Source organism: Gorilla gorilla, chromosome 11 (assembly GCF_029281585.2).
Source record: "Gorilla gorilla gorilla isolate KB3781 chromosome 11, NHGRI_mGorGor1-v2.1_pri, whole genome shotgun sequence".
NCBI lineage: Eukaryota > Metazoa > Chordata > Mammalia > Primates > Hominidae > Gorilla > Gorilla gorilla.
Window position 1 is genome coordinate 140,393,833 of NC_073235.2, and position 25,633 is coordinate 140,419,465.

Genomic DNA, 25,633 nt, shown 5'->3' on the forward strand with positions numbered 1-25,633 from the left:
TGAATTCTTTCAAGACGAGGTTCCAGATATGGAGGCTGAGGGCGAGGGTCTGCACCCCAGGCGTCTGCACTCCTTGTCACCAGCTCCTGGTCGCAGCCACCCCGGCTCCGCTCGTCCTGTTTCAGGGTCCGGCTTAGGGCTTCTGTCCTGCGGATGCCTTCCCCAGCCCCCCGGGGTTGGGTCAAGTTCTCCAGAGCAGCCCCCGCCCCTGCCACACGTTTCTTCCCCCATGTGGTCCTCATCACATGTACATTGTCACCAGGCGCTTTGCCTGTTTCCCGGGAGACTGGGCACCCAAACCGCATTTGAGAAATCCCTCCCACTGTCTCAAGCAGTGCTGAGACAGCATGGCGCGTTCACAGCACAGTGCATTCCTGTGGCCTCCACGGGCCACGGTCAGCCCACAGGCTACTCACAGAAAGTGACAGGGCGTGTTCGGAAGCTCTTCAAGCAGTCTGATGTGGCTGTGGCCCGTCATGAGATTTTATATTTTACAAAAGTGTCAGTCGATAAAGGATTTGTCCTGCGCCACCGGAGCACTGGCCTGAGGTGCCCTGATCCCCGAGAAGAACCCCTGCCTGCACAGTCAGCGCTCTTCCCGATGTCTGCCATCTGCCGTGCCCTGTCGGGCTGCTGTGCCATTCTTCGCAGTGTCTCTGTTTGGGGAAGAATTTTGTCGAAACTCTGCAGATGTTCCTTTTTTTTTTTTTTTTTTTCAAGGCAGAGTCTCGCTCTGTTGCCCAGGCTGGAGTGCAGTGGCGCAATCTTGGCTCACCGCAACCTCCACCTCCCAAGTTCACGTAATTCTTCTGCCTCAGCCTCCCGAGTAGCTGGGATTACAGGCGCCCACCACCATGCCCAGCTAATTTTTTGTATTTTTAGTAGAGACAGGGTTTCACCATGTTGGCCAGGCTGGTCTCAATCTCCGGACCTCAGGTGATCCGCCCACCTCGGTCCCCCAAAGTGCTGGGATTACAGGTGTGAACCACCGCGCCTGGCCAACTCTACGGATTTTCTTTCAGGCATCTTAAGCGAGTGGCAAGAGTTATTCTGTGGCTAAGTGTGTAGTTTTGTGCTCGTGAAGATGGTCATGCATAGGTTTTGTGCCAGTTTAAATGCTGGCTCATATATTTGTTGGTGTTGAGTTAGGCAGATTCCAAGAATTGCCTGTAAACTAAGTTGCCACTTCTGGTATTGCCAGCACTTTGTTTTCCACATATGAGTCATGTGAGGATCGTAAGGGGGATAGATGTTCTAGAAGGCGGGGGTTGCAAGGATTTGGAATTGTATTCAGTGACAAATGGACTTCTTTCTGAATTCTAATGTAAGGTGGAGATCGCCATAGTTGACCTGTCTTGGAGGTAGGCTTGCGTGTGTCCTCATGAGGAATTGATGCCCTAACATGATTCATCCATGGGGTTCCTTTTTCAACCCAAGCGCATGTGCCTCCCAGCAAAGGTCATTGTTTTTTAGTCTTTAAATGTCATTATCCCCAAGTGAGGGACAGGGTAGACCTGTTAGGCTGAAGGTGGGCCATGATGGGAACCTTTTCCTGGGTGGAGGGCAGACCCCCGAGAGCAGCGGGGTCTGACAGGGCATTGTTTTGGAGGCCTGCAAGTCTGGAGCAGGTGCAATACTGCACGCTCAGGCAGGCGAGCTCTGCAAGGACCTTTGGCCAGACCCAAGCAGAGCTAAGCTGGAATAGGGTGGGGAACTGAGCAGGCAGGCGGGGAAGTGGGTGGGCGTGCAGGTGCCTGGGACCCCACTCAGCTCACAGAGATGCTCGCCCTGTGAGAGCAGGAGTCACCTCAGACCTCCTCTCCTTCTGTTATCTGCTAGTGTGTAATAAATATCCACAATTCAGCGGCTTAGAATAACACACAGTTATGGTCTCACAGTTTCTGTGGTCAGGAGTCTGGGCACACTGGCCAAGCGCAGTGGCTCATGCTGGTAATCCCAGCACTTTGGGAGGCTGAGGCAGGTGAGTGGCATGAACCCAGGAGTTCGAGACCAGCCTGGGCAACACGGCAAAACCCTGTCTCTACAAAAAATACAAAAATTAGCTGGGTGTGGTGGCACCTGCCCTGTAGTGCCAGCTACTCGGGAGGCCGAGGTGGGAGAATCACTTGAACCTGGGAGGCAGAGGTTACAGTGAGCTGTGATCACGCCACTGCACTCCAGCCTGGGCGACAGAGGGAGACCCTGTCTCCGAAAAAAAAAAAAAAAAGAGCCTGGACTCAGCCTCTCTGGATCCTGTGCTCAGGTCTCACGAGGCAGCAACCAAGGTGTCGGCCAGTCTGGGGTCTTTCTGGAGTTCAGGCCTCTCTTCTGAGCCACATGTTTGTTGGAAGAATTCAGTTCCTTGTGGTTGTAGGACTGTGGTCACTGTTCCTGCTGGCGTCAGTCAGCCAGGGGCTGCTCTCAGCTCATCGAGGCCCCCTCCCACTGGGCAGCTTGCTTTCTCAAAGCCAGCAAGGACACTGACTTCTAGACCCTCTTTTAAAGGGCTTGCCTGATTAGGGCAGGCCCATAGGATAATCTGTCTTTCGAGCAAGGCAGTCAACTGACGAAGGATTTTAATTATTTTTTTAATACTTTTTGCCATGTAATACAGCCTAATTACAGTGGTGTCATCCATTATGTCCATGGTCCCACACACTCAGTGGGAGAGGGGTATGCAGGGCAGGTACGCTAGTGGTGGGAGTCTTGGGGACCAACCCAGAATTCCACGTTCCCACACAGTGGGAGAGGGGTATGCAGGGCGTGTACACCAGAGTCTTGGGGACCAACCCAGAATTCGGCCGACTGCAGTTGTCTCTCCCTCTGTTCCCTTCTGGTGGCCCTTCTTTCCCCCAACCCTTTCCTCTTTCTTACATTTCACCCCTCTGCTCCTCTTCTTCTTCCTGCATGGCCTCCCTTCTCTTTTCCTGGCCCCTCCTCTCTGTTCCTCCGCCCCCCAACCCCCAAGCTGGTGGGCTATGGCTGCTATGAAACCTCATACCTGCTCTGTCCTGGCTTAGAAACTGAGCCAATGGCACAGAGCCACCTGCCTTACCAGGAAGGGCTGCACTTGGCGTGGCCTTGGTCACTTTGCTGGCCCATTGGTAGGGCTGTAGGACGTCACTCTAATGCCTTTCCTTCTCTGTCTCCTCCCTCTTTGCTTTTGTGTAGACCCAAGAGGCCTTTCTTTTGTTTGAGACGGGGTCTCACTCTGTCACCCAGGCTGGAGTGCAGTGGCACAATCACAGCTCACTACAGCCTCAACTTCCCAGGCTCCAGTGATCCTCCCACCTCAGCCTCCCAAGTAGCTGGGACCACAGGTGCGTGCTACCACACCTGGCTAGTTTTTGTATTGTTGGTAGACACAGGGTTTTACCATGTTACCCGGGCTGGTCTCGAACTCTTGACCTCAAGAGATCCTACCTGCCACCGCCTCCCAAAGTGCTGGGATTCCAGGCCTGAGCCACCATGCCTAGCCTGGCCCCAAGAGGCCCTTCACAGGTCTTGGAAACTGAAAATGGCAACAAGGTATCAAAATCCTGATGCAGTTGTGATTTTTGACACCCCTTGATTTGAAAGACATGGGGTGGGTTGATAAAGGAGCCAAGCGAATAGAACAAATTCCTCATGAGGACACAAGCCAGGCAACCTCAAGACGACAGATCAAGTGTGGCCAGTTTGCAACTTAGATTAAAATTGAGAAAGAAGGTACATCTGTAATATAGTGTAAGTCTAGGATGGGAGAGATGGACGTCCCTGTCAGGACCGCCCCCATGCCAGGAGCTTGCTGGCTACCTCGGAAGTCCCATTTTAATATTATCTAGGAGCCGGTTGTGGTGGTGCAAACCTGTAGTCCCAGCTACTCAGGAGGCTGAGGCAGGAGGGTTGCTAGAGCTCAGGGGTTCCTGGCTGCAGTGAGCTGTGATCACACCTGTGAATACACACACACTGCACTTCAGCCTGGGCAACAGAACAAGACCCCATCCCCAAAGGAAAAAGAAAAGAAAAAAAAAGGAAGAAAAAAAGGAAAAGATTATGCAAGACGTCTGAAAACTGTGTTTATAGAACCATTAGTGGAAGGATTACAGACGTATTCTCAAAAAACACTTCAGTAGAAAGAGGGTGGGGTTTGTTTGATACCAGAAAACCTGCATTCAGTAACACTTACGCCATCGAGCTTACTGGGCTGTGGTATCACATGAAGCAGTGAATACGCATGTAGTTTGTAAAATGACTTGTAAGTTGTTTGTAGAAACAGTTCAGATGCCAGGCTCGATAGTATCATGTCCATTCCTGCTCAAGCATTTGAAACGTTCTCACGGAGCAGAATGTGGCAGAACAGCTACAAGCTGAAAAATACTTATACGGAGGCTGATTTTTTAGTGCAAGGAAGGACTCCAGCAGCTAGAACCGTTCTGCTATGATCTTCATTGTGTTGGGAAAGGGTGGACTCCCAGGACGGCTGTGTTTTAAGGGGAAGCTGAGGGTGCGTGTGTGCTGAGAAGTGATTGGACAGGAGTTCGCTGGGATTACAGTCCCAGCTCCACGCCAGCCAGCCCTATGACCTCAGGTGGGTCTGGCAGCTTCTCCAGGCCTTCACTTTCTGCTCTGTAAAGCGAGGGGTTGAACTGGAAACCTGGAGTAGCATCCAGCTGTTAACACTCCGCTCCATGCATCTGTCAGAGCTCCAGAAGGAGGCTGACTGCCCAGCCCTGCCACCTACAGGCTGTGTGACCTCAGGCAAGTTACTTACCCTCTCTGTGCCTTCGTTCCCTCATATTTAAACTGGGGATGGTAACAGTCTCGGCCTAATGAGGCTGTTGCAAGGAATACATGGCATCATATCCATAAAGCTCTTAGAATATTCCTGCCTAGCATGTGGTAAGGGCTTGATAAATGGTAGCAGTTCTTATAACTATTTCTATTGCTCCTGACCACCCTTTTACTCTGTGAATCTGGAATTTATTGCTGTATATCTGTTAAACTCTGAACAAGATTTTCTTTCCGCATCATCACTGCTGACCCTGTACTGGGAGAGTGCCCGCTGCTCTGTCCTCTAATAAGATGTCCTGTCCGTTTCAGGCGGAGGCCCGGCTTGCTGCAAAACGGGCAGCCCGCGCGGAGGCTCGCGAGATCCGCATGAAGGAGCTGGAGCGGCAGCAGAAGGAGGTAACGCTTGGGGCTCCTTGTTGGGTCTTTTCACAGTGATTTGCGTGCTGGGCCCAGGGTGCAAGTGCAGGCACTTGTTGCTGCAGACGCACCTGGCTGTCTCACGTTGCTCATGGTCAGAGTGCGTTTGTGCCTGTGACTTCTGCCCAAGGTCAGGCCAGGAGTGCGCATAGCACGGATACCAGGCGTGCCTGCTCAGACCTGCTGGCTCCTGAGAGGGGCTTAGAAGCCTCTTGCCTGCGAAGATCGTCGTTTCTAGCTGCGAGGAGCCAAAACGTTCAGGGTCTGAGCTTTAAGGTCTAACTGTTGTACTAGAATCTAGATCCTCTGGATTAAAGTGGAAAAGAAGAACGGATTAATGAGTTTTTAAACTGGCCAAATTGTTTTATTTAAAAATATGTCCCCCGTGGTTTGTACAGTGTTGATCACACACGGGCTCCAGGTTTCAGGATATCTAGAGCCCGTGTGTGATAGAGGGGAATGAACACATGGATGAAACAGCCAGGGAAGAAATTCCTCCCTGGGAAAATGGCTAGCAATGTGTTGACACACCTGCTCAAGCCATTTGCAAGTTATTTTCATCATCTTGAGCTGGAGCTAGGAGTCATTTCTGACAGCATAAGGGTTCTTTAACTCACTGTTATGGTGTGACTTTTTCTGTGACCTCAGAGACATAGAAGCTGAGACCCCACTCGGTCCATGTTCTCCCGTGGGCCATGCCCTGTGGGGCCAAGGGACCATCCACACTGAGCCCACCCCCAAGAGCTTTTCTTCTTAAGAAGATGTGAATTTATTTTGTTAGACAGAAGTAACCAGCTGCCTTCCCCAGGGTTGATTTTCATACACAGGTTCTTGTTTGGCTTACATAGCCAAATTTAAAAAGGCGAGCCAGTGTTTAAAACCAGTGAGATTTCCAATAAAAATCTGAATTTCCAGATTCTCTTATGGTGGTTGTAGATTCCGCCACATTCCCAGCAAAGACCAAGCTGGCCACATACCCTGCAGGGTCAGGGCCCTGCCACAGGTCTAATGTGCTCATTGCCCTCCGCTGCTAGGAGTTTGCCACTCCATGTAGAAACCTGAATGCAGAGGCTAGGCGGTATCACCAAGCCCTGGAACCATCCTGCACACTCAAGCTCTGGTATCCATAGTGGTGCCAGAGGCCACTAGAAGGAATAGTGCTTTTATTCTGAACTGGTTTTTAAATATGTATATGTATAATTTTTTTTTTTTTTTTTTTTGAGATCAAGTCTTGCTCTATCACCCAGGCTGGAGTACAGTGACATGATCTCTACTCACTGCAACCTCCACCTCCCAGATTCAAGTGATTATCATGCCTCAGCCTCCCAAGTAGCTAGGATTATAGGTGCGCGCCACCATGCCTGGCTAATTTTTGTATTTTTAATAGAGACAGGGTTTCACCATGTTGGCCAGACTGGTCTGAAACTCCTGATCTCAAGTGATCCTCCCACCTTGACCTCCTGGCCTCCCAAAGTGCTAGGATTACAGGCATGAGCCACCACACCTGGCTTAAATATATGTATTTTAAATGACAAAATCTCAGGTGCTTTTTCACACGCCCAGTATCAGTGTCTCTGTAGAATGTGTCTGTTCATGCAGACACATTTAGATAAAAACGTATTGATTGTATCCTTTTTTTTTTTAGATAAAAACGTATTGATTGTATCCTTTTTTTTTTCTTTTTTTGAGACAGAATCTTGCTCTGTTGCCCAGGCTGGAGTGCAGTGGCATGATCTTGGCTCACTGCAACCTCTCTCTCCTGGGTTCAAGCAATTCTCCTGCCTCAGCCTCCTGAGTAGCTGGGACTACAGGTACCCGCCACCATGCCCGGCTAATTTTTTTGTCATTTTTAGTAGAGATGGGGTTTCACCGTGTTAGCCAGGATGGTCTCCAACTCCTGACCTCAGGTGATTCCCCCGTTTCAGCCTCCCAAAATGTTGGGACTACAGGTGTTAGCCATCACACCTGCCCCATATTAGAACTGATTTAAATATATACATATTGATATAAGATATAACCAATTAGAATTAATTTAAACATATACATATTGATATAAGCAGCTTGTTACAAAGTTGTTGGGCAAAAGTTCTTGATTTAAAAATAACTAAGATGAATTAAGGCAAGCAGTCATCTATTTGAATGGCCTCCTTTAAAAGCAAAGCATCCCTTTATTCCTTTGATTGAAAGGAAGCCCTTTTCTGTTGCATTTTAATTGTGCAGCTTAAGAACCATCTGTTGCTGGACTCCCGCATCTCTGTTGTAATATTCCAAGCCACACGAAAAGAAAAATAAAAAATAAGCCAGGCGTGGTGGCATGCACCTGTAGTCCCAGCTACTCAGGACACTGAGGCAGGAGCATTGCTTGAGCCCAGGAGCCTGAAGCAATGATCGGGCCATGATTGTCCCTGTGTGTAGCCACTGCACTCCAGCTGGGGCAACATAATGAGACCCCTATCTCTTTCAAAAAGTCAAAAAATAAAAAGTAGTTGCTACTCCAGATGGGAAACCAAGTCTTGGGCATTTAATTTTAGTATCATAAAAAAGGGGTGCGGGGCAGCCCTCACTGATGCTTCTGATGAGCACAGGCCTTGCAGAGAACATCTGATGAAATCGGGAAGTCTGATGTAAAACGCCATGGTCTGCCTTCTTCAGCATGAGTACAGATGTCATTTGCTTAGTAGATGGCATTCACGTTTTGAAATTCTTCTCCCTACAGCATGGTTTTATCACAAAGATATTTCAGGGGGTCACAGGGGTCAAAATATCTCGTCCTGTTGCAAATTCGGTGGAACATCTGCCACTGAGAGTGGTGGTTTTGGTCTGTGCTCTCAGACAGCAGGGACCGGAGGAGGGGGTGGTGTCCCTTGCAGGCAGCACCTTTGGCCAACGTCACCTTTTGCACGGTCCTCTGTGGATCTGCAGTCTCGGCTTCCTCATCGCCGATGCCTGCACTTCTTCCCTCACGACCGTGGCTTGCGGCTATGACACAGGGCGGGCGTCGTGGGCGCGGCTGTGGACTCCTGCCTGGGGTTGGTCACGGACCCGGACCCAGAGCCACCCAAATTTACCAGGTTGTGGAATGAGAGCCTGGGAAGGTGGGGGACATGTCAGGAGGGGCAGAGAAATGAACGTGGCCAAGATGGTGAGTGAGGACACCGAGTGAAGCAGCTCTACCGGGGGGTGGGGAAGCCACTCTTTGTGGCAGCAGAGGATGGACATGGCAGACAGGAAGCTGCCCTGGGAGATGAGAGCCAGACGAGGAAGGGCCGGCCCAGTCAGCCCAGTGCAGCATGCGTTCCTAACAGCGGCAACGGTGCCTTCATGAATTTGGGGTCTTTGCAAGGCGGCAGCATTCCTGTTTAAAGTTTATGTCTGCTTCTTCAAAACAGGGATTGAAAGATCTTAAATAAGATAGATGTGTATTTCGTGACTAGTCAGAGAAGCCTGGGGTGGGGGGACATCCCAGAGCTCCTGCCGTGTGGCAGAGCTGGGCTTGGTGCTGTCACCTACCATTGGTGACGGGCATCTTCCCAAACTTTACAGGTGAGGAAAACAGGCCTTAGGGAGATACACAGTTTTCCCCAAATCCAAGAAAATAGCCCAGCCAAGATTCAAATCAGATTTGACCAGATATAAAGCCTGTGGTCTTCCTAGCACACCCCTCTGTCTCGAAATCAGTTCTGTAGCCAACAATAAAAACAAGAGTGGAGGATGGAGTGAATCCGTGGACCATGGGGTTGAAGTTTGCGTTGAGGATGCTGGCACGCACGGCAAAGGGGGAAACAGAATGATCCACATCATCCTAGTCACTTTCCAAGTGGAAGCATGCGTTGAAAAATAAAGTTCTCCTTGGTGTGGAATTTGAGGCACAGGAATATGAAACATAAAATATACAATTTTCTTAGAATTTTCTATAAATACAGAATCAGTAGCTTTCACCTAGCTGTGCTTTTATGTGACCCAAAGGTGGGGCAGAGGCCAGGAGGAATGTACTCGTGTGTGCGCACGCATTCGTGTGTGTGCGTGTGCATGTGTGTGTGCACGTGTGTGCATGTGCGTGAGCGCCTGTGTATGCATCCAGAGGGAAGAGCGAGTCGAGCTAGTGGGGTCTGAGCTTGCACGTCTTCGGGCCGTGCCTGGAGGATTTGGGAAGGTGCACTGACGACACCTCCCTCACGCTCTTCTTTGCATATCACATCTCTGGGCCTGGCTATTATTAGAACCAGCTAACACAATTTGAGGTTATACAATCTGGTAGCTTGGGGCACTGGCATTTTAAGTTGTTGATTAAGGGGAAATGAATACGTTTTGGAAGACCAGTGTTTAAAGGGTAGGGTTGATACTTTGGTGTAAAAATTGAGAAACCTGATCCCTGTTTTCATCTGGGTCACAAGCCATCCCACCTGCATGCAGGTGTTTCTGAGCAGGCTCAGGGTTTTCTTGAGGGGGCCGCTCTGAGAACACCGAGAAGGGCAGGAAGCTGACCGGGGTTGGTATCCCCCAAGGGAAGCATGGAGCGTGTACGGAGAGGGGAGGTGGTGAGGAGACACCAGTGTCGGGGACAGCCCTGTCCCCACAGCGTTATCAGACTCCAGGCCAGCTCTAGCCCACCCCGAGCTCTCTTTCTTGAATGGTTCTTTTCAGCACACAGACGGCGAGAACCCACTACAGCTTACTCTAGCCGCGTTCCGGGGTCTGTTTAAAAGGATATGAGCTCTTTTTTAATGGATTTGTTAGGGGAAAATAATGTACATATTCTTGGGAAATTCAAGTGAACCTTGAACTTCTTAGGGAGAACCTACACTGATAGAAGAAAATGGTGATCATTTCTCTTTTCTTGCTGCTGACTTGATAAACATTTTGGTTAGAGATGCTTTGTTTCTTACAGTCATATTGTTGGATATAGTCACATGTGTTCCCCCATATAAGACTAGAAATGCCAACTTCTTGGTCTCGCAGTTTTGGCAGTGCCTTCAATAATGCCTGATATGACAAATGTCTTAATGAATGAATGAATGAATGAAAATGAGTAGCTATCTCAGTTTTATCTAGTGATTACTACAAAATTAAAAGAAACCTCTGAAGCAAACGAATATGTCAATGTATGATAATAACCTCTTTTAGGAATATTTCTGTTATATTCTAATGTTCACTCCATTTAGCTGGAATTTTCCTGTTGTTCTGTGTGTGTCTGTGTGAATCAGAACATCAAAGCCTCTTTCTTCATTATTTGTGAATTTGACCAGTTAACTTTCCAATTAAGTTTCTGCACTTTTTGGTTAAAATTTTATTACTGCAAAAAGGAATTCTGAATTAAAGATGAAGGAAGTACTTTTTCTCATTGATGGCAATAGGTTATACAGACTTCTGTATTAGAATAATAGCAGTATTTTTGGTAAGATTCGTGTGGCTATGCCCCTATTTCCCCAATGTATCTAAAATGAAATGTAAAGTAAGTGATAAAATTACAAACTCTTGTCAGTGGGACCTCACCTGTTTTCTTATTCACATTTTACTGTATTCGTTGTGACTTGATTCACATGTCTAGTTACTTACAGAACCTTTCATTCTGATGTTACTGCTCCTTTAATTGGATTTTACATTTCTTTTTTCTTTTGTCCTTCTCTATAGATCTATCAGGTCCAAAAGGTAGGCTCTTCTTTCTTTATTTTCTAACTTGCATGTACTGTTTTTTCCTTGCCAAGTGCCTGGTCACCTTTCAGAAATAACACCTTGCACTGAAGATACATAGAAGTTCTTACTGTTTATTTTACTACTTTGTGTATGAATTCGTTTGAACAAGAATGCCTAGATCCTCATCTTGCCCCACTCAAAGCAACAGTCAGACATATTTCTGTGTACTGAATGCTTTTGTCATCTGCATTTTCCTCAAGAAATGTAAAAATTGTTTCTTTGAGAAGAAAAGTAATTCTAAGGCAAAATTATATTTCAGAATGTGGATAGCCTTCTGAAATTATGTATGGAAAGAAAAAGATGATTTTATTAGAAAACTTAAAAAATTCCATACAAATTACCACACATTGAGAGATTATTAGATATTGAGTTAAAAATCTGAGTAAAAGGACAGTGATGATATAAAATGAACCTGCCATTCATCCCTAATGCTCAGAGATCATAAAATAACGTGCCTCTCTGTTTCCTAGTATTTTGTAGAAGCAGCTGAGGTTTAGAAGTAAATACACTGGGCAGGCCAGATACAGAAAATAAAGACAAGCAACTCAGTGATTCAAGATCTAGCAAAAATGAAGTCAGAAGTGAGCGAGTTCCTTGAGAATTTATAGAATTTGTATACATGGGAGTCTTTCCCATAAATGAATTTAGTTTGATACTTAAAACATCTGTGATAGTTTCCTTTTATAAATTTAGTTTCTAGACAACAACTGTATTTTTCTCTTAGAGCAGATGACAAAATCAGAATAAGATCACTTAATTTCGGAGGTTAGAACACACAGGCCTCGGAACGCACGGGCAGTACATTTAAGAGCCTGTTGTGTTGGATTCCTGTGCTGGCCATGATGACGAATCGCCTTCCCTGCCGGAGCCCTGCACTCTGCATAGCTGCTGTCCCGAAGAGTGCAAAGAAATTTGTTAAGTAGATGCCAGAATCTCTTGTGCTTGACTGGTGTTTCCAGGGCCCAAGTGTAGAAATGGATATTGCAGCTGGAGTTCCTGGTCGTCCTCAGAGAGCCTCGGGAAGAACTGGACAGGTGCAAGGCCAGGCGGGGAGCCCTCCCTGTAACTGACAGCAGGACGCTGTCATCCAAAACCTGGAAGAGGGGCTCTATCTGGTCGTTTCCACTTGCATTCATGCCTTTCTTGTGCTAGGTCACATTATTTTCTTTTTACTAACGTGCCAGGGATACATTGTGAGAACTTTGTCAGAATGTGAATTTGTGTAGAATGTGAAGCTAGAAGGAGCCCCGGAAATCTGCAGTGGAGGAGCAGAGGCACGGTTTTGTAGTAAAGGTGTGCCCAGGGAAGGGAAGGCTTTCCTCGTTGCTGAGATGTCTGGGGAGGAGAGGAGGCGGCGATTGCGCCTCCGGCCCAGCCAGCTGCTTTGCCGAACAGTTTCTCTGGAATCAAAGCTATTTCTGAAAGTAGCGCGGCTCCTGCTTCCCTCCGCATGGCTTCCGGCTCATGGTAGTGAGTGACATTTGAAATGTTTGCCCTTCCTGGACTTTGCTATGCTAGTGCTGCTGGCTAACCCAGGAACTACTAGTTAATTGCACTTGCTCTTACTAGGGGCGTTCTCTCCCCAGGAATGACATGGAAATGCAGTTACAGTAGCCACTTATAAGGCCACCCATGAACGAGGTGACAGATTTTCAGAACTGGTCCTTTGTCATGAAAAGAGCAAGTTAGAGTGTGCAGATATAATGGGCAAAAAGAAATCTATGAAAACAGAAAAACTGACAGTACAGATTTCTTTTGGAATTTAAATAATTTTATTGTGAATTTATATAGCCCCCATCCTTCTAAAAACATATTTTGCTTCCCTCTTTCTAGTTAAGCCAAAAAATAAGGGAGGAGTGATGGCATCATATTTTACTTGTGAAAAATCTGGAACTTGGCAGGTGCTAACATTAATTGAATGCAAAATAGCTTTAAGCTGATGCATTTCCCTGACATTGAAGTTAAAACATGACTTTGGGATATGTTTGTTTTTATTTCCTTTCTGAATTTATATTCCAAGGGAATAACCTACAGAAAAAGATATGGCTCATGTCCTTTTTGTCTTTTTTGTCCTTTTTGTACTCATGTCCTTTTTGTATTATTGAATTTTTAAAAGTATTGTTAAATTCTCCCTCCTAATTTCTGCTCTTCCAATTTTCTACTTACTGTCACCTCTAAGAGAAAGAGATAAGACCGTCTGAAAACTGCATATTTTTAAATCTGGCCACCTTTCGAAATGAAACAAAACCAAACATAGCAACAGCATGTTTTTGGTTATTGTAAAACAATTTCAAAAATGGTCTTGTATTTCTAGCACCTGATTTTTTCTCTTGATTATAAGATTTTAATGTATGAAGAGAAAACTCACATCTGTGTTATAATGATACGGAAGTTTGCTTAGTTGTTTCTTGATTTTCTTACTGGAAATTAAATAAAAAGGAGAGAAGCAAAACCCCATTATTTGGGCCCATGACCTGGCTTCCCACCTACCTTTGGGATTCCCCGATTGAGTAGCAGCAGTAGCCGTTCTGAATCTGCTTTTCTCATTTTAACTTGGACCACTGAACAAGATAAAAACATGGAAGTATAAGCTAAAGCAAGCTTGTCCCACCTGCGGGCCACATGCAGCCCAGAATGGCTATGAATGCAGCTGAACACAAATTGTAAACTCTTTTAAAACATTATGAAATTTTTTTTGCAATTTTTTTTTTTTTTTTTTTTAGCTCATCAGCTATCGTTAGTGTAGTTTATGTGTGGCCCAAGACACTTCTTCCAGTGTGGTCCAAGGAAGCCAAAAGATTGGACACCCCTGAGCTAACGTCACCTCCAGACATACATAACTTGTGGGTCTGCATATTTTTCTTCTGTACAAAGACCTCTTCTGTAGGTGGCAGTCATCTCTCCATCCCTGCTACAAAGACATCAAAGTCTATGAATTCTCACAGGCCTAGACTCAGCATAGACATCAGGCAGCTAGAACAAGCGTCAGCGCGCAGTTCTCCCCTTCTCCTCTCAGTTTCCCTGAGGTCCCAACACCGGAATGGCTCTGAGCTTCTGCTTCTCTTAGATGGTGTTTTATTCCTTCATCGCGTTTGCTTTGAAGGCATGAGCAGCCTGTTGGAGGGGGCGTGAAGGCTGCTGGGCCGGCTTTACTGTCCTGCTCTCCCCCGAGGCCCTTCACCTGGGGAAGCTTCGTCCTGGGCTCTCTTGCTTTGCCGGGATGGGGTGGGCTGGGAGGATCTCTCTTCACAGCTCACAGCCTGCATGACTGCACGGGTGGTGGTCCCTGTGGAGAAGCCAGGGGTGGTGCTGACTGCTTTGCCTTGGCATGTTACCTTCACCACACAGCTGGATGGCGGTTTGGAAATGCATGTCAGAACAGTGCCTTAGACAACTGCCTTTTTGAGAAATTTCACTTCTTGCCTAATTTTCTTTCCCTTCTGTCTATAGAAATATTATGGGCTGGATACAAAATGGGGTGACATCGAGCAGTGGATGGTAGGCCTTGAATATAATTTTGTTTTTACTCTTCCCTCCCCACTTGAATACAGTGTTGAGACTTAAATGGTTTATAATGTAATTCTTACGCAGTTTAACTATGTAGATAGATTCCTATTGCACCATAATTTAATACTGAGAGATATTCTTCCGGGGATTTCTGCATCTGGTCTCTGTTTACATCCCCAAATGCAGCCTGCTTAGAAACAGTCCTGGTCTTGCCTGTTCAGTAGCCACTGACTGCTGATGTCTCCTGGCCAGCAGTTTGGGGAGGTCTCCACTACCACAGCCGCCCTGATCTCCTCGAGCACAGGGCTCTCCACCAGGACTCGGGCTGGGCATGCGCCCCTGGCTTGAGAACTTTCCAGAGAACATTCCCATTGGCTTCGCAGCTCACCAGGCTCTGGTTGGAACCTGAGGGGTACATTATGCTCCATTTCCTTCACTCATGATTACGACCAGCTGCCCCATCACCCTCATTTAGACTTTATCTGCATTTGCTGTTGGGTTCTCTCTTCATCTTGTCCGCTGTGCCTGCCGAAACCACTGGTCTTTGGTAAGAAAATTCCTTTACCTTCTCCACCTGCTTCCTAGAACAGCCCCTCTGCCTTCCTGTGGATGGAGAGCTAGCCCGCCCCTGATGATACTCCTGTCCTTCTGGCTTTCTCGGGAAGCAGCGGCACCCACATAGGGAGACTGCGGAAGGGGCACAATCTGTGTGCTTTCCACTGGTCCCGAGAGAGCGTGGCCTGGCCCTTCTCGTTAGTTCCTCTACCCGAGTCCTTCTACCTCTTCCTGTCCCTTTTGCTTTATTGCCTGGCCTCGTGGACTTCATCACATGCTTTTAGCATTTGAGAACCTGGCCAGGATGGAAATGTCCTATTAAATGTTCCTTATACATAAAATGATCTGAGGAAAATCCAAAATTATTTCCTAACATCTTACGTACTGGGTATAAAACAGGTTCGCTCTTCAAATATACAGAGCACACACTTACTCTATTGAAAATATGATTACATTCAGCCTAGGCAAACCATCATTTTAGGCTTACATGACATAAGTGTATTTTTGTTAAATCTTAAGACATTTCTGTCCACAGGCATGGTGATATAAGAAAGAGAAAAAAAGAAAAGAAATATTTAAAAAATCTTTACACATTCTTTGAAGTTGTATCATTGTTTTATATACCACTGAGAAAGAAAAAATGCTAATTATAACTGAGCAACTTGGATTATAAGATACATCCCCAGCTTCAGAGATGTCCAAGTGCGAAAAACCGTGTGTGTCTTAGAATCCACAATACATAGTAGAAAAAGTGACATCCTTTTCGGATATTGTGTAGAAATGATTTATCTTCTGATTCCCAAAGAGAGTAAGGTTCTGAAAGTAAGGGGAAAAGTAGATTGATTTAAATGGATCAGATGATAGAGGTCAGAAAAAAATTAAGACCCAGCTTCTGCCCCAAACACTGTTTTTACAACAAAAATGAAGTATGCAAATTATTTTTGTGCTTAAGAACCTCCCACCCCAGAAAAAAACATTTTTACCCACTGGTTTAATTGAAGCCTTTAAATGAAGGCAAAGAAAATATTTATTTGACATTTAGATCAGAACTGCTGTATTATGTTGCAGTGGGACTACCTAAGCTTTTTTAAAGCACTTTTCCTGTGTCCATCTGTCTCTAACCTTTTCATACTGTTTCCTTCATTGTTAGGAAGACAGTGAGCGCTACTCTCGTAGATCCAGAAGAAACACATCGGTTAGTACCGTGTTCATTCATTACTTGGGCAATTTGATTGAATTCTAATTTATGCTTGCAGTGGCTGAAGTATATATAATATATACAATCTCTTAATGATGATATCATCTCTTAAAGAAATTAACTAATACTATTAATGATAGAATACTGATATTATTACCTAAATAAAGACTATGAACTCAGCTTTTAGCATTTTGACCTAAATTTGATAAGGAGAGTGTGTTTGAGAAATTTTTCAGTATTAATATATTCATGACAGCTGTAGTGCTTTTTGTGCCATTGAATACCCGTAAAGAATTTGCATAGTAATATACACCAATGCTGTGTATTTATATTACCCGTGAGATAAAGAATACTACTTGGATGAAATTACTTTTTTTTTTTTTTTGAGACAGAGTCTCGCTTTGTCACCCAGGCTAGAGTGCAGTGGTGCAGTTTTGGCTCACTGCAACCTCCACCTCCCAGGTTCGACAATTCTCGTGTCTCAGCCTCCCAAGTAGCTGGGACTACAGGTGCCTGCCACCACACCTGACTAATTTTTGTATTTTTGGTAGAGACGGAGTTTCCCTATGTTGCCCAATCCGGTCTCGAACTCCTGGGCTCAAGTGATCTGCCCACCTCGGCCTCCCAAAGTGCTGGGATTACAGGCATCAGCCACCGTGCCTGGCCCTGAAATTACTTTTTTTTTGAGACGGTGTCTTGCTCTATTGCCCAGGCTGGAGTGTAGTGGTGCAGTCTTGGCTCACTGCAACGTCTGCCTCGTGGGTTCAAGTGATTCTCATGCCTCAGCCTCCTGAGTACCGGGGATTACAGGCACGTGCCATGACACCCGGCTAATTTTTGTATTTTTTGTAGAGACAGGGTTTCGCCTTGTTGGCCAGGCTGGTCTCAAACTCCTGACCTCAAGTGATCTGCCTGCCTCGGCCTCCCAAAATGCTGGGATTACAGGCGTGACACCACACCTGGCCCTGAAATTACTTTAAATCCATATTGCCCATAAGCAGACAGAGATCCACAAAGCCCATGCTGTGGAGGACCTAGACTGGTGTCCCCTGAGATGTCCAGGGGCGGCTGGCCCCCCCACTGCTGTGGGTTGGGGTCAGTTCCCAGCATCCCCCTGAAACTTGGGCACTGGTTCTTCATGTATGTTGTATGATTGCTTCACGGTTGTTCTCGTCCTTTCTTTTAATAGGCTTCTGATGAAGACGAGCGCATGTCAGTGGGTAGTCGTGGAAGCCTGAGGGTCAGTAACCAGAATGATGGAGTTTGCATGGCACAGTTTCTGGTCCAAGCCCTTTACTTTCTCATCCCCGCATTCTGATTTCTTCTTCATTATCCCCGTGGTCTGATAGTCAATATTTAACCGATGAGATGCTTACTTAAAATCAAATCAATGGGGGATGTTTCTTTGTTGCTGTAGAGAGATGATTAATATGCATAGGCACGTTGGTTGTTTCTTTCTCCCGAGATGAAGTCATCTTGTTTTCAATACTTATCCACATCACAAAGCTCCCAAGCCTTGATTAGCACAGTCGTCTCAGCACATTGGTGTTCCACAGGAATGCAAAGGCGCGTCTGCCCTTTAGTAAGTCTGTATCCACTGACACCCATGCTCCTGGTAAAATCGGAACCTCTATTAAAGTAGCTGTAAGTTAATTATTATTGAGCAATGTTTTGGCATAGCCACTATAGACTGCCTGCTGAAAACCTGGACCAGGACTGGATCCGTAAGATCTGCCTTCAGCCGCTTTTCCTTGTATCAGTTATAATTAGATCTCTTCTCCACTGATAGGCTTAATGGTTAATCAACACAAATATGGACTTTTCCTTAAACATTCCAGAAACCTTAATAATTATACTTGAAAAAAGTGTGAATTTGGGGGGAAGTAAAATAGAAAAACTATGTTTTGCTCAGTGTTTTAAGTCAGTGAATTAATCTGAGCATGTCAGTTTCTTTTACTGCAGGATTGAAATTACATCTCACCGCTAGTAATAAATAAATCTCAAAGCAGCCACTCGCTTTATTAATCCTTAGGGACCACATAGAGCTGAAGGCTTGCTTCTCTTCACTGTGGCAATTAAATCCTATTACTCCTTGACTTCTTACACATGCACTGAGTGTGCGTGTAATTTGGCCCTTCCGAATGATAAAATGCAGAGGTGAAACACGGTTGCTGTGCTGTGAAGCCACTCTGTCCTTGTCACTGTCCTTGCAGTGCCAAAAGCAGATCCGTAGTGATTTTGCCAAAAAACTGTGGTTCAAATGTGAGGCCCCGTGAGGGCTTCCTTGCTGTTTGAAACCTTCTCCTGAGATGTAGCCTCAGGGATGCCGTTGTAACCGTTACCTCGGGACCGTCTGACACCACTCACCCCAGAAGAGGGAAGATTTATGGATCCAAAATAGAATAAATGCAAAGCTCAATTGACAAAGTCTGTAGACAAGGCCCAGACATCACAGCTGTTGAGCAGGCCCAGGAGAAGCTTGAGTCCTTGAAACCAGTGAAGAAAATGCTGTTTCAGGGATGAGGGGGAGTGACCGAGAGAGGAGGAAACTCAGACTTAGCGGTATAGAGGATGTCAGTCACTTTGGCAGGAGAACTTTTAACGGAAATATTGAGGGCAAAACCTGGTTAATATGGGTTCAAGAGAGAATAGGAGGAGAGAGGCACAGAATCCCAAACTCTCTCTCTCAAAATGCATCACTTTCAGAGCCACACCCTCCTGAAATTGTAGGCACAATTTCAGATGTAAGATGTGTGCACTTACATTTTCCTGGGAAAAGAATGTTCAGTTTCTTCAGCTTCTCAGAGGGTCTCCTGACCCCGAAGAGTTGAAAACCATTGCAATATGAACAAGTATTACGGTGTTATGTAACAGCATTCATTTCATTTTCAATGATTTTTAACCAGAAATAAGTTGCATCTTTCTGCTGGACACCACTCTTTGCCGAGATATCAAGTATATTTGTTTTAAGAGCTGAAATTTCCTATAGGATGTTCACCATTAGGGCAGTACATAAGATGGGGAGGAAGTGGATGGGATTTTCATTTTCAGCCACACGACACTGTCCCATCAGGTACTTGATCTGAAGAAATATATTCCTCAGAACTTAAGAACTTGGATCCTAGAGATGAGAGTCAAACCTCCTAATGTTTATAGGCACCAAACAAGCCCAGAGTGGTGAAGAGGCCTGCGTGGGGTCACAGTTCTTAGGAACAAGGCCAGTGCCTGCTGCTCAGGGCCCTGGTGGGCTGTGTGTCCTCCGTGCGCTGGGTTCCCTGGGCTCTATGCTTGCCCCTTTGTACCACCGAACAGGGCACTCCCCAGAGTGAGGACTCGCATCTCGCTCTATTTCTATGCAGGGCCAGTTTCTACTGTTTTTATGTATTTTAATATTATGAACTTTTTACATTTTTGATTGTAAGATCGTATCTTTTATTTATTGACTCTGAAAACACAGGCCTTCTTCATTTAGCTAGAAAAAAATGATAAACCCTAAAAAAGGTGGGGAGGTGATTTATACTATTCTGGAATTTGTATGGATGCCTCCTCAGAAAGTCTAGATTTTGAATTTTCTAGAATTTCTCGATTTTAGATTTTCTGGAAAATCTAGATTTTTAATTTTCCTTTTTGAAAATTGATGACAGTGCATCTGTTAACCTTTGCCCTTTTGTAACTAAAATGGATTATGTAGAAGAGGAAATAAGATTTATCAAACTGTTTCAGACTTTGTGAATTATAGCAGCCTTTGCCATGGAAGTTTATTGAATGCTACTGGATTCTGTGGTAGCTACCATTCTGACATAATTCTTTTTGTAAATACATATTAGATCCTAGAAATTATGGAAAAATGCATTTTTGTTAAGATTTTAAAGATTGCTTGTATTTATGTTTTACTTAGCTTTTAAATTTACTTTTGGCAACTCTCTTTGCTGTTGTTTTTTTTTTTCTGCCATCTTTCTTCTGACAGTCGCAGCCTGACTTGGAGTATGGGGGTCCTTACGCCTGGGTGAGATGGTCGGATATACTTTGCTGTGTGACCTTAACTGTGTGGTGTGACCATAATAACCTGTGGTATTTCCACGAATCTCATGGGTGCTTTGTCTCCAGTTTTTGCCTGGGAGGCTATGAGGCCAGGAGGGCAGGCTTACCCTGCAGAGTGAGCAGTCTTCCTCCTGGGGCCTCCAGGGTGCAGCCCTGATCCTGCCGGAGGGGAGGAGCCCAGGCATCTGTGCATGAACACTCCCTCACCAGATGGCCTTTGAGCACCAGCTGTTTGCCACGCCTTGTGTTAGCAGCTGTGCATACCAAGATGAAAAAGATAGTGTCTGCCTTCAAGGAACTCAAATCAGATCAAGAATTCCCAAAGCCTCTACATTTCCTTTAAAAGATTAAATGTAAAGCCATTTTACCTAATGAAAAATCCATTATTTTCCAATCTATATATCCATTCAAATTAAATGTACAATCTGACTTTTTTTTTTTTTTTGCCAGAAAGTATTCTTTGAGAAAACTCCTAACTTCCAGTAACAAAAACTAAGGCTTTAGACATAAACTCAGAATTACTTCTTCTATGTCTCTGACAGTTTCTGTGCCTTATGCTTTCTGAAAGTCTGTCAGTGTTATACTTCAAGGAAGAAAAATTTCTCAGAAAGCACAGCTCAGCATTAAAGTGATTGGATACTGAAGTTATTGTAGCATATTATGTACTATTTCACCTGAAGGACTTTACCTAAAAGCATTTTGTGCTTCATTTGCTCCAGTGCATTTCAAAATTATTTAGTAAATTGTTGTTTTAAAAATGTATTTTTGTGTTTGCAATTATAGTGAATCAATAGTAGCATACATCTGCATAGCATATTTGGTGCCCTGAGCCTCCTGTGGGGCGGCTGTTCTGCTCTTAACAGATACAAGAGCAGAGGCTGGAGTGAGTAGCTCGGGAGTCAGGACAGGGGAAAGCACAAAGACAGGGCGTTAGATTCAGAAAGCGCTCTTCACAGAGTATCTGTTACTTACCTACAGAGCACTGCAAGTCGCTCTGGCAGGTGAGGGCATTTCTGTGACACTGTAACTCCAGCAACTCTCCTGTTCTTTAAGGAATTCAATGTGTTAGCAACATATTTCTAGATTATTACTCTGTTTATGTTAAATTCAAAGTAAATTTTGTTTAAGAGCTAGCCCCCAGTGGGATAAATGTTAGCAATGGTCGGGAACACATTTTGGATTTTTTTTTTCGGTCTTAATTCTTTTTTAAAATTCAATAGAATGCATCAGGGATCGAACTCAAGAGTTTTGACGTCACCTTCCTTGTTTCCTTTTCCATCTCTAATGCCCTTTACATGTGCTCTGTCTTTTGACTCATGTAGAAAAGACATCTAACATTATTCATCCAAAAAGTTGGCAGTGGACTTTTGCGTGGTCCCATGGGAAGGTCACAGACGCTTTGATAACACTGCGTGGTAGCCATTAGCATTCGGACTAGTCACAAGTTACCGTTTTCATAGGGCATTTACCCTTGTATCTTATTTATCCTGTATTAGAACATACTAACTTATGTATGTCCTCTTTATTTTATTCTCTCTTATGGCAGTGTTTCTGGAGAGCTTGTTAGAATGCATGTTCCTGAGCCCTTTCTGTAGGTATCCTGATTCCCTAGGCAGCGGCCCATGCTTGTGGGAAGCACGCCGGGTGACCAGGAAGCAGGTGTGAGACCCAGCCTGGGAGCATGGAACCAGCAAAGTGAACAAGCCTGTGTACCACTTAAAGCCACACAGTACAATAGAGCGAAGCTTGTCGAACATCAGAGACCCAACTTAAGATGAAGTTAATATGCTGCCTATGGACTTTTTGTTCTAATATTGTTCAGTTAACTGTCAATGCCCCTTGCCCTCTTATGCCACGTAAAAACAGCCCCACCCATCTAAATACAACACAAAAAAACACCATCCAAGAGGAGAAAGTTAGCAGTGTTCTTTAAGAAGGTCAAAGTACTTCTCCCTATGGAGGTATAGTCAACAAGATCCTATAGATTTGGGAATACATTCTAGGAACATAGCCCAGGAATAGGTTCCTTATGATAGAATTCCATTACCACAGACCTGGTCATGGAAATTGCTTTGCAGGCTTTCCTGCAAAGTAACAGTTTTTCCCAGGTTTTCGTAGAAGGCTGTAAGTGGAAAGGTGACAAATGAGAGGATACTGTCATGCTTCCAGCTTGCCCAGCCTTCTGCTCCGTCGCTGCAGGCTGAGCTGGAGAACTACAGTGCAAAGGACAGGGTTCCGCCGCAGAGCTATGTATTTCATAAGCAGCAGTGGAGAGCCAGAGGCCTTGCTTATGTCATACATTTCTCTTCCTCATTTGTTAGTGAAGTCAAAGTCATCTAAAATTGATTAACATTAGCCTTCATTATTATATTAATTTCTTCTGGAATCTAGTTTCTGAAGAGGTAACAAGGGATTGAGATCTAAAATTTGCAAGTCCTTGACATGCATTTTCATGTCAAATAATCTTGTTGCTGAAGACATGAAAGGAAATTAGTCTGAGTAAAACTCTTGCCAATCTCCAAAGATTTTTACTATTAAATTTATTTCAGAAATGTTTTAATGTTACTCATATAGTTCTCAAATTTAATGTGGAAGGATTTCTACACTCCTTTTGTTTCAGAACTTCAAATTGATTTCTTAATTTGTTTTAAGTTACAGCAAAGATAAATATATAGTTTGATAGTCAAAGTTTTATGAATTTGGATTTATAATCTGTCTGGAAATTCAATTTTTTTTTCTACTTTAATGTCATGGCTGCAAAATATGTGCTATACAGCACCCGTCCCCCGGATAAGGAACCATGTTTAGCACCTGCCATACACCAGGCCCCTTCCATGTGGATTCACGTATCCACCCAGTCAGCAGGTGCTTCATGAGGGCACTGTTCTAGGTGCTTGAGATACTCATTTTCATCTCGTTTAATCCTCACGATGGCTTTGTAATGTATTTATTATTATGCACATTTTCACGGCTGAGAAAGCGGATGTTGAAGTGGATTAAATAATTACTTAAGGTCACGTGACGGAGCTTCTATGTGGAATTTGGACTCACGCCCGGGACCTGATGGCGTCTCCTTCCATTTTTACCAGTTGTGTAGACTGCTCCTCCTTTTTCTGTCCCGAGAGCTGGTTTTGTCTCTGATGCTTGACAGCTCTATTTTGAATCAGCAGAAGTTTCCTTATAGATGAATTAAGGGACATTTAGAAAGCCCATGCTTTGACTTAAGGGAACCTGGGCTGGGAACTGAGAAGAGAGGGATGATAGGCATGCACTTAATAGAATCATTCTCCTTTATTCTGGAGGACACAGTATGAAATTATTAAATATATGTTCAGATTTCATTTTGAAAAATAAAGTAGGAGGGCTGGATGAATAAAAAACTAGTATAGAGGATATACCCCACGATGAACTTTTGCGTTTAACTATAGATTGACTAGAAATAATTTCTGAGGCCGGGCGCGATGGCTCACGCCTGTAATCCCAGCACTTTGGGAGGCCAAGGCGGGCGGATCACGAGGTCAGGAGTTCGAGACCAGCCTGACCAACATGATGAAACCCCGTCTCTACTACAAATGCAAAAATTAGCCGGGCGTGGTGACGCACGCCTGTAATCCCAGCTACTCAGGAGGCTGAGACAGGAGAATCACTTGAACCAGGGAGGCAGAGGTTGCAGTGAGCTGAGCTCACACTACTGCATTCTAGCCTGGGCGACAGAGCGAGACTCTGTCTCAAAAAAAAAAAAAAAAAGAAAAGAAATGATCTCTGAATCTTCTGAATTATGGCCCATAGCATCACAATGTGCCATAATTTTCAAAGACCCTGAACCAGGAACTGAAAACTCATTGACTCAGGCTGAATCACTACCCATCGGCCTGGCATGTGGCTTCTCGCAAGCAGAATGTCCACAGAGCCACCATAAAACCAGAAAGAGCCTGACAAGGAAACGGCCACACCAAGCCCAAATGTTCCACCCCGCGGAGGGACTTGGTGCCACTTTAAAACTAAGAGTGGCATGTGACATGAAGCCTACTGACTTGGTTAGCTTGACTGCTGTTCCCTCCTGGGCTGCGGGGGAGCAGACGGGGGCAGGGATACAGTTTGGGAGCTGCCAGGACTTGTACTGTCCTGGACTGGTCATTCATCCGCTCCACCAAGAAAGGTCACCTTACACCTGGCTGGTTGGTCCCTGCTGATTTGTACCTGTGAATTCATTTGTGTACTGATGTCAGTTTTTCTCTTTTCTTCATTGAAACAGACCAATGGTTATGATGGAGAATTGTATGGATCACAGTCCCTGAATAGAAGATCTGGCAGGGTTAGTATAGTAAATTTGCATGGCTCAAAATTCAAATAGGTTGTTTCGAAGCTTCTAGAACTAAAAACTAATTGCTAAATTTAAATTTAGCTTCTTTGCTGTTTTTAAATTTTAAAATCGGTCTGTCTTTTTTTTCCTAGTACATGATGGAATGAAAGATAATGTTTTTCAACTAGCAAACATTCTGAGAATTTTAGCCCTCCAACATTCTGATTGTTAGTATAAGGGGTAGATATTGATAAGAATCTCAAGTTTTAAAAGATCTGAAATTAAAGATTAACTCTTTCATTACTGTATTCCCCTGGGTGTATGTATATAATGTGTGTATTAAGTATATTCAGCTTTCAAAGATACTAAATCCAACATTTTCGCAGTCTCCACATCTGTCATTTGTAATTTTAATGTTTACCTTAAAGGCATGTGTACAAGCACCTGTGTTTTTCTGGAGAGGAAAAGGAGAATAAAACAATGCAGATGCTTGGAAGGCTCCCAGTTAAGGGGTGGGAGGCAGGAAGGAGCTGGTGGAAGGAAAGGGTGATGCTCTAGGGGGAGAGAGAGGGAGTGGCGCCAGTGGCAGGGGCATTACGGCGACCGGGCGGGGGTGGGGAGGGCTTTGGATTAATCAAGGACAGGAGGTCATTGGGGATTTTAGAAGGTTACACTGGATACATTTCCATTAAGCTTCACGATATCCCACAGGTCCATTCTGTGTGAAATGATCTAAGAATTTCCTGTTCTCATGCTTCATTTGTTTCTTTTAGTAATATTCCTAACTGTGTAAAATAGTATTTCTTTTCATTTATCTTAATTATGTTATATTAAGATCTCATGTGTATACTTAAATTATACTTTTGGGCTTCAAATGAGTGACCCCACCCAGACCTTCTTCCCTCTCCCCGACCAAACCAGTCTTTAGCTTTCTGAAACCAGCTGATCAAGTTGTTTTTACTCGCTCATTCCTATTTACCTATTTAGCATTGCATGCACTTTAATTATTTATTTTTTGAGACAGAGTCTCGTGCTCTCACCCAGGCTGGAGTGCAGTGGTGCTATCTCAGCTCACTGCAACCTCTGCCTCCTGGGTTCGAGCGATTCTCCTGCCTCAGCCTCCCAAGTAGCTTGGATTACAGGCA

The 25,633-nt window shown here is 44.8% G+C and overlaps 1 protein-coding gene across 50 annotated transcripts in view; it reads left to right on the top strand.

The window, feature by feature from the left end:
- LRRFIP1 (LRR binding FLII interacting protein 1) overlaps positions 1 to 25,633 on the top strand; it is a 156,588-nt gene that overhangs the window by 79,660 nt on the left and 51,295 nt on the right. For 14 of the 50 annotated variants that reach the window (XM_055379840.2, XM_055379845.2, XM_055379849.2 and 11 more), the window contains exons 2-8: positions 5,083 to 5,169; positions 10,822 to 10,839; positions 14,335 to 14,382; positions 16,097 to 16,141; positions 17,334 to 17,384; positions 20,112 to 20,150; positions 24,441 to 24,500. In XM_055379840.2, coding sequence (XP_055235815.1) covers positions 5,083 to 5,169; positions 10,822 to 10,839; positions 14,335 to 14,382; positions 16,097 to 16,141; positions 17,334 to 17,384; positions 20,112 to 20,150; positions 24,441 to 24,500 — 348 coding nt within the window. The remainder of the gene's footprint in view (positions 1 to 5,082; positions 5,170 to 10,821; positions 10,840 to 14,334; positions 14,383 to 16,096; positions 16,142 to 17,333; positions 17,385 to 20,111; positions 20,151 to 24,440; positions 24,501 to 25,633) is intronic. The other 36 variants (XM_031008501.3, XM_055379869.2, XM_031008502.3 and 33 more) reach the window with 6 other exon arrangements.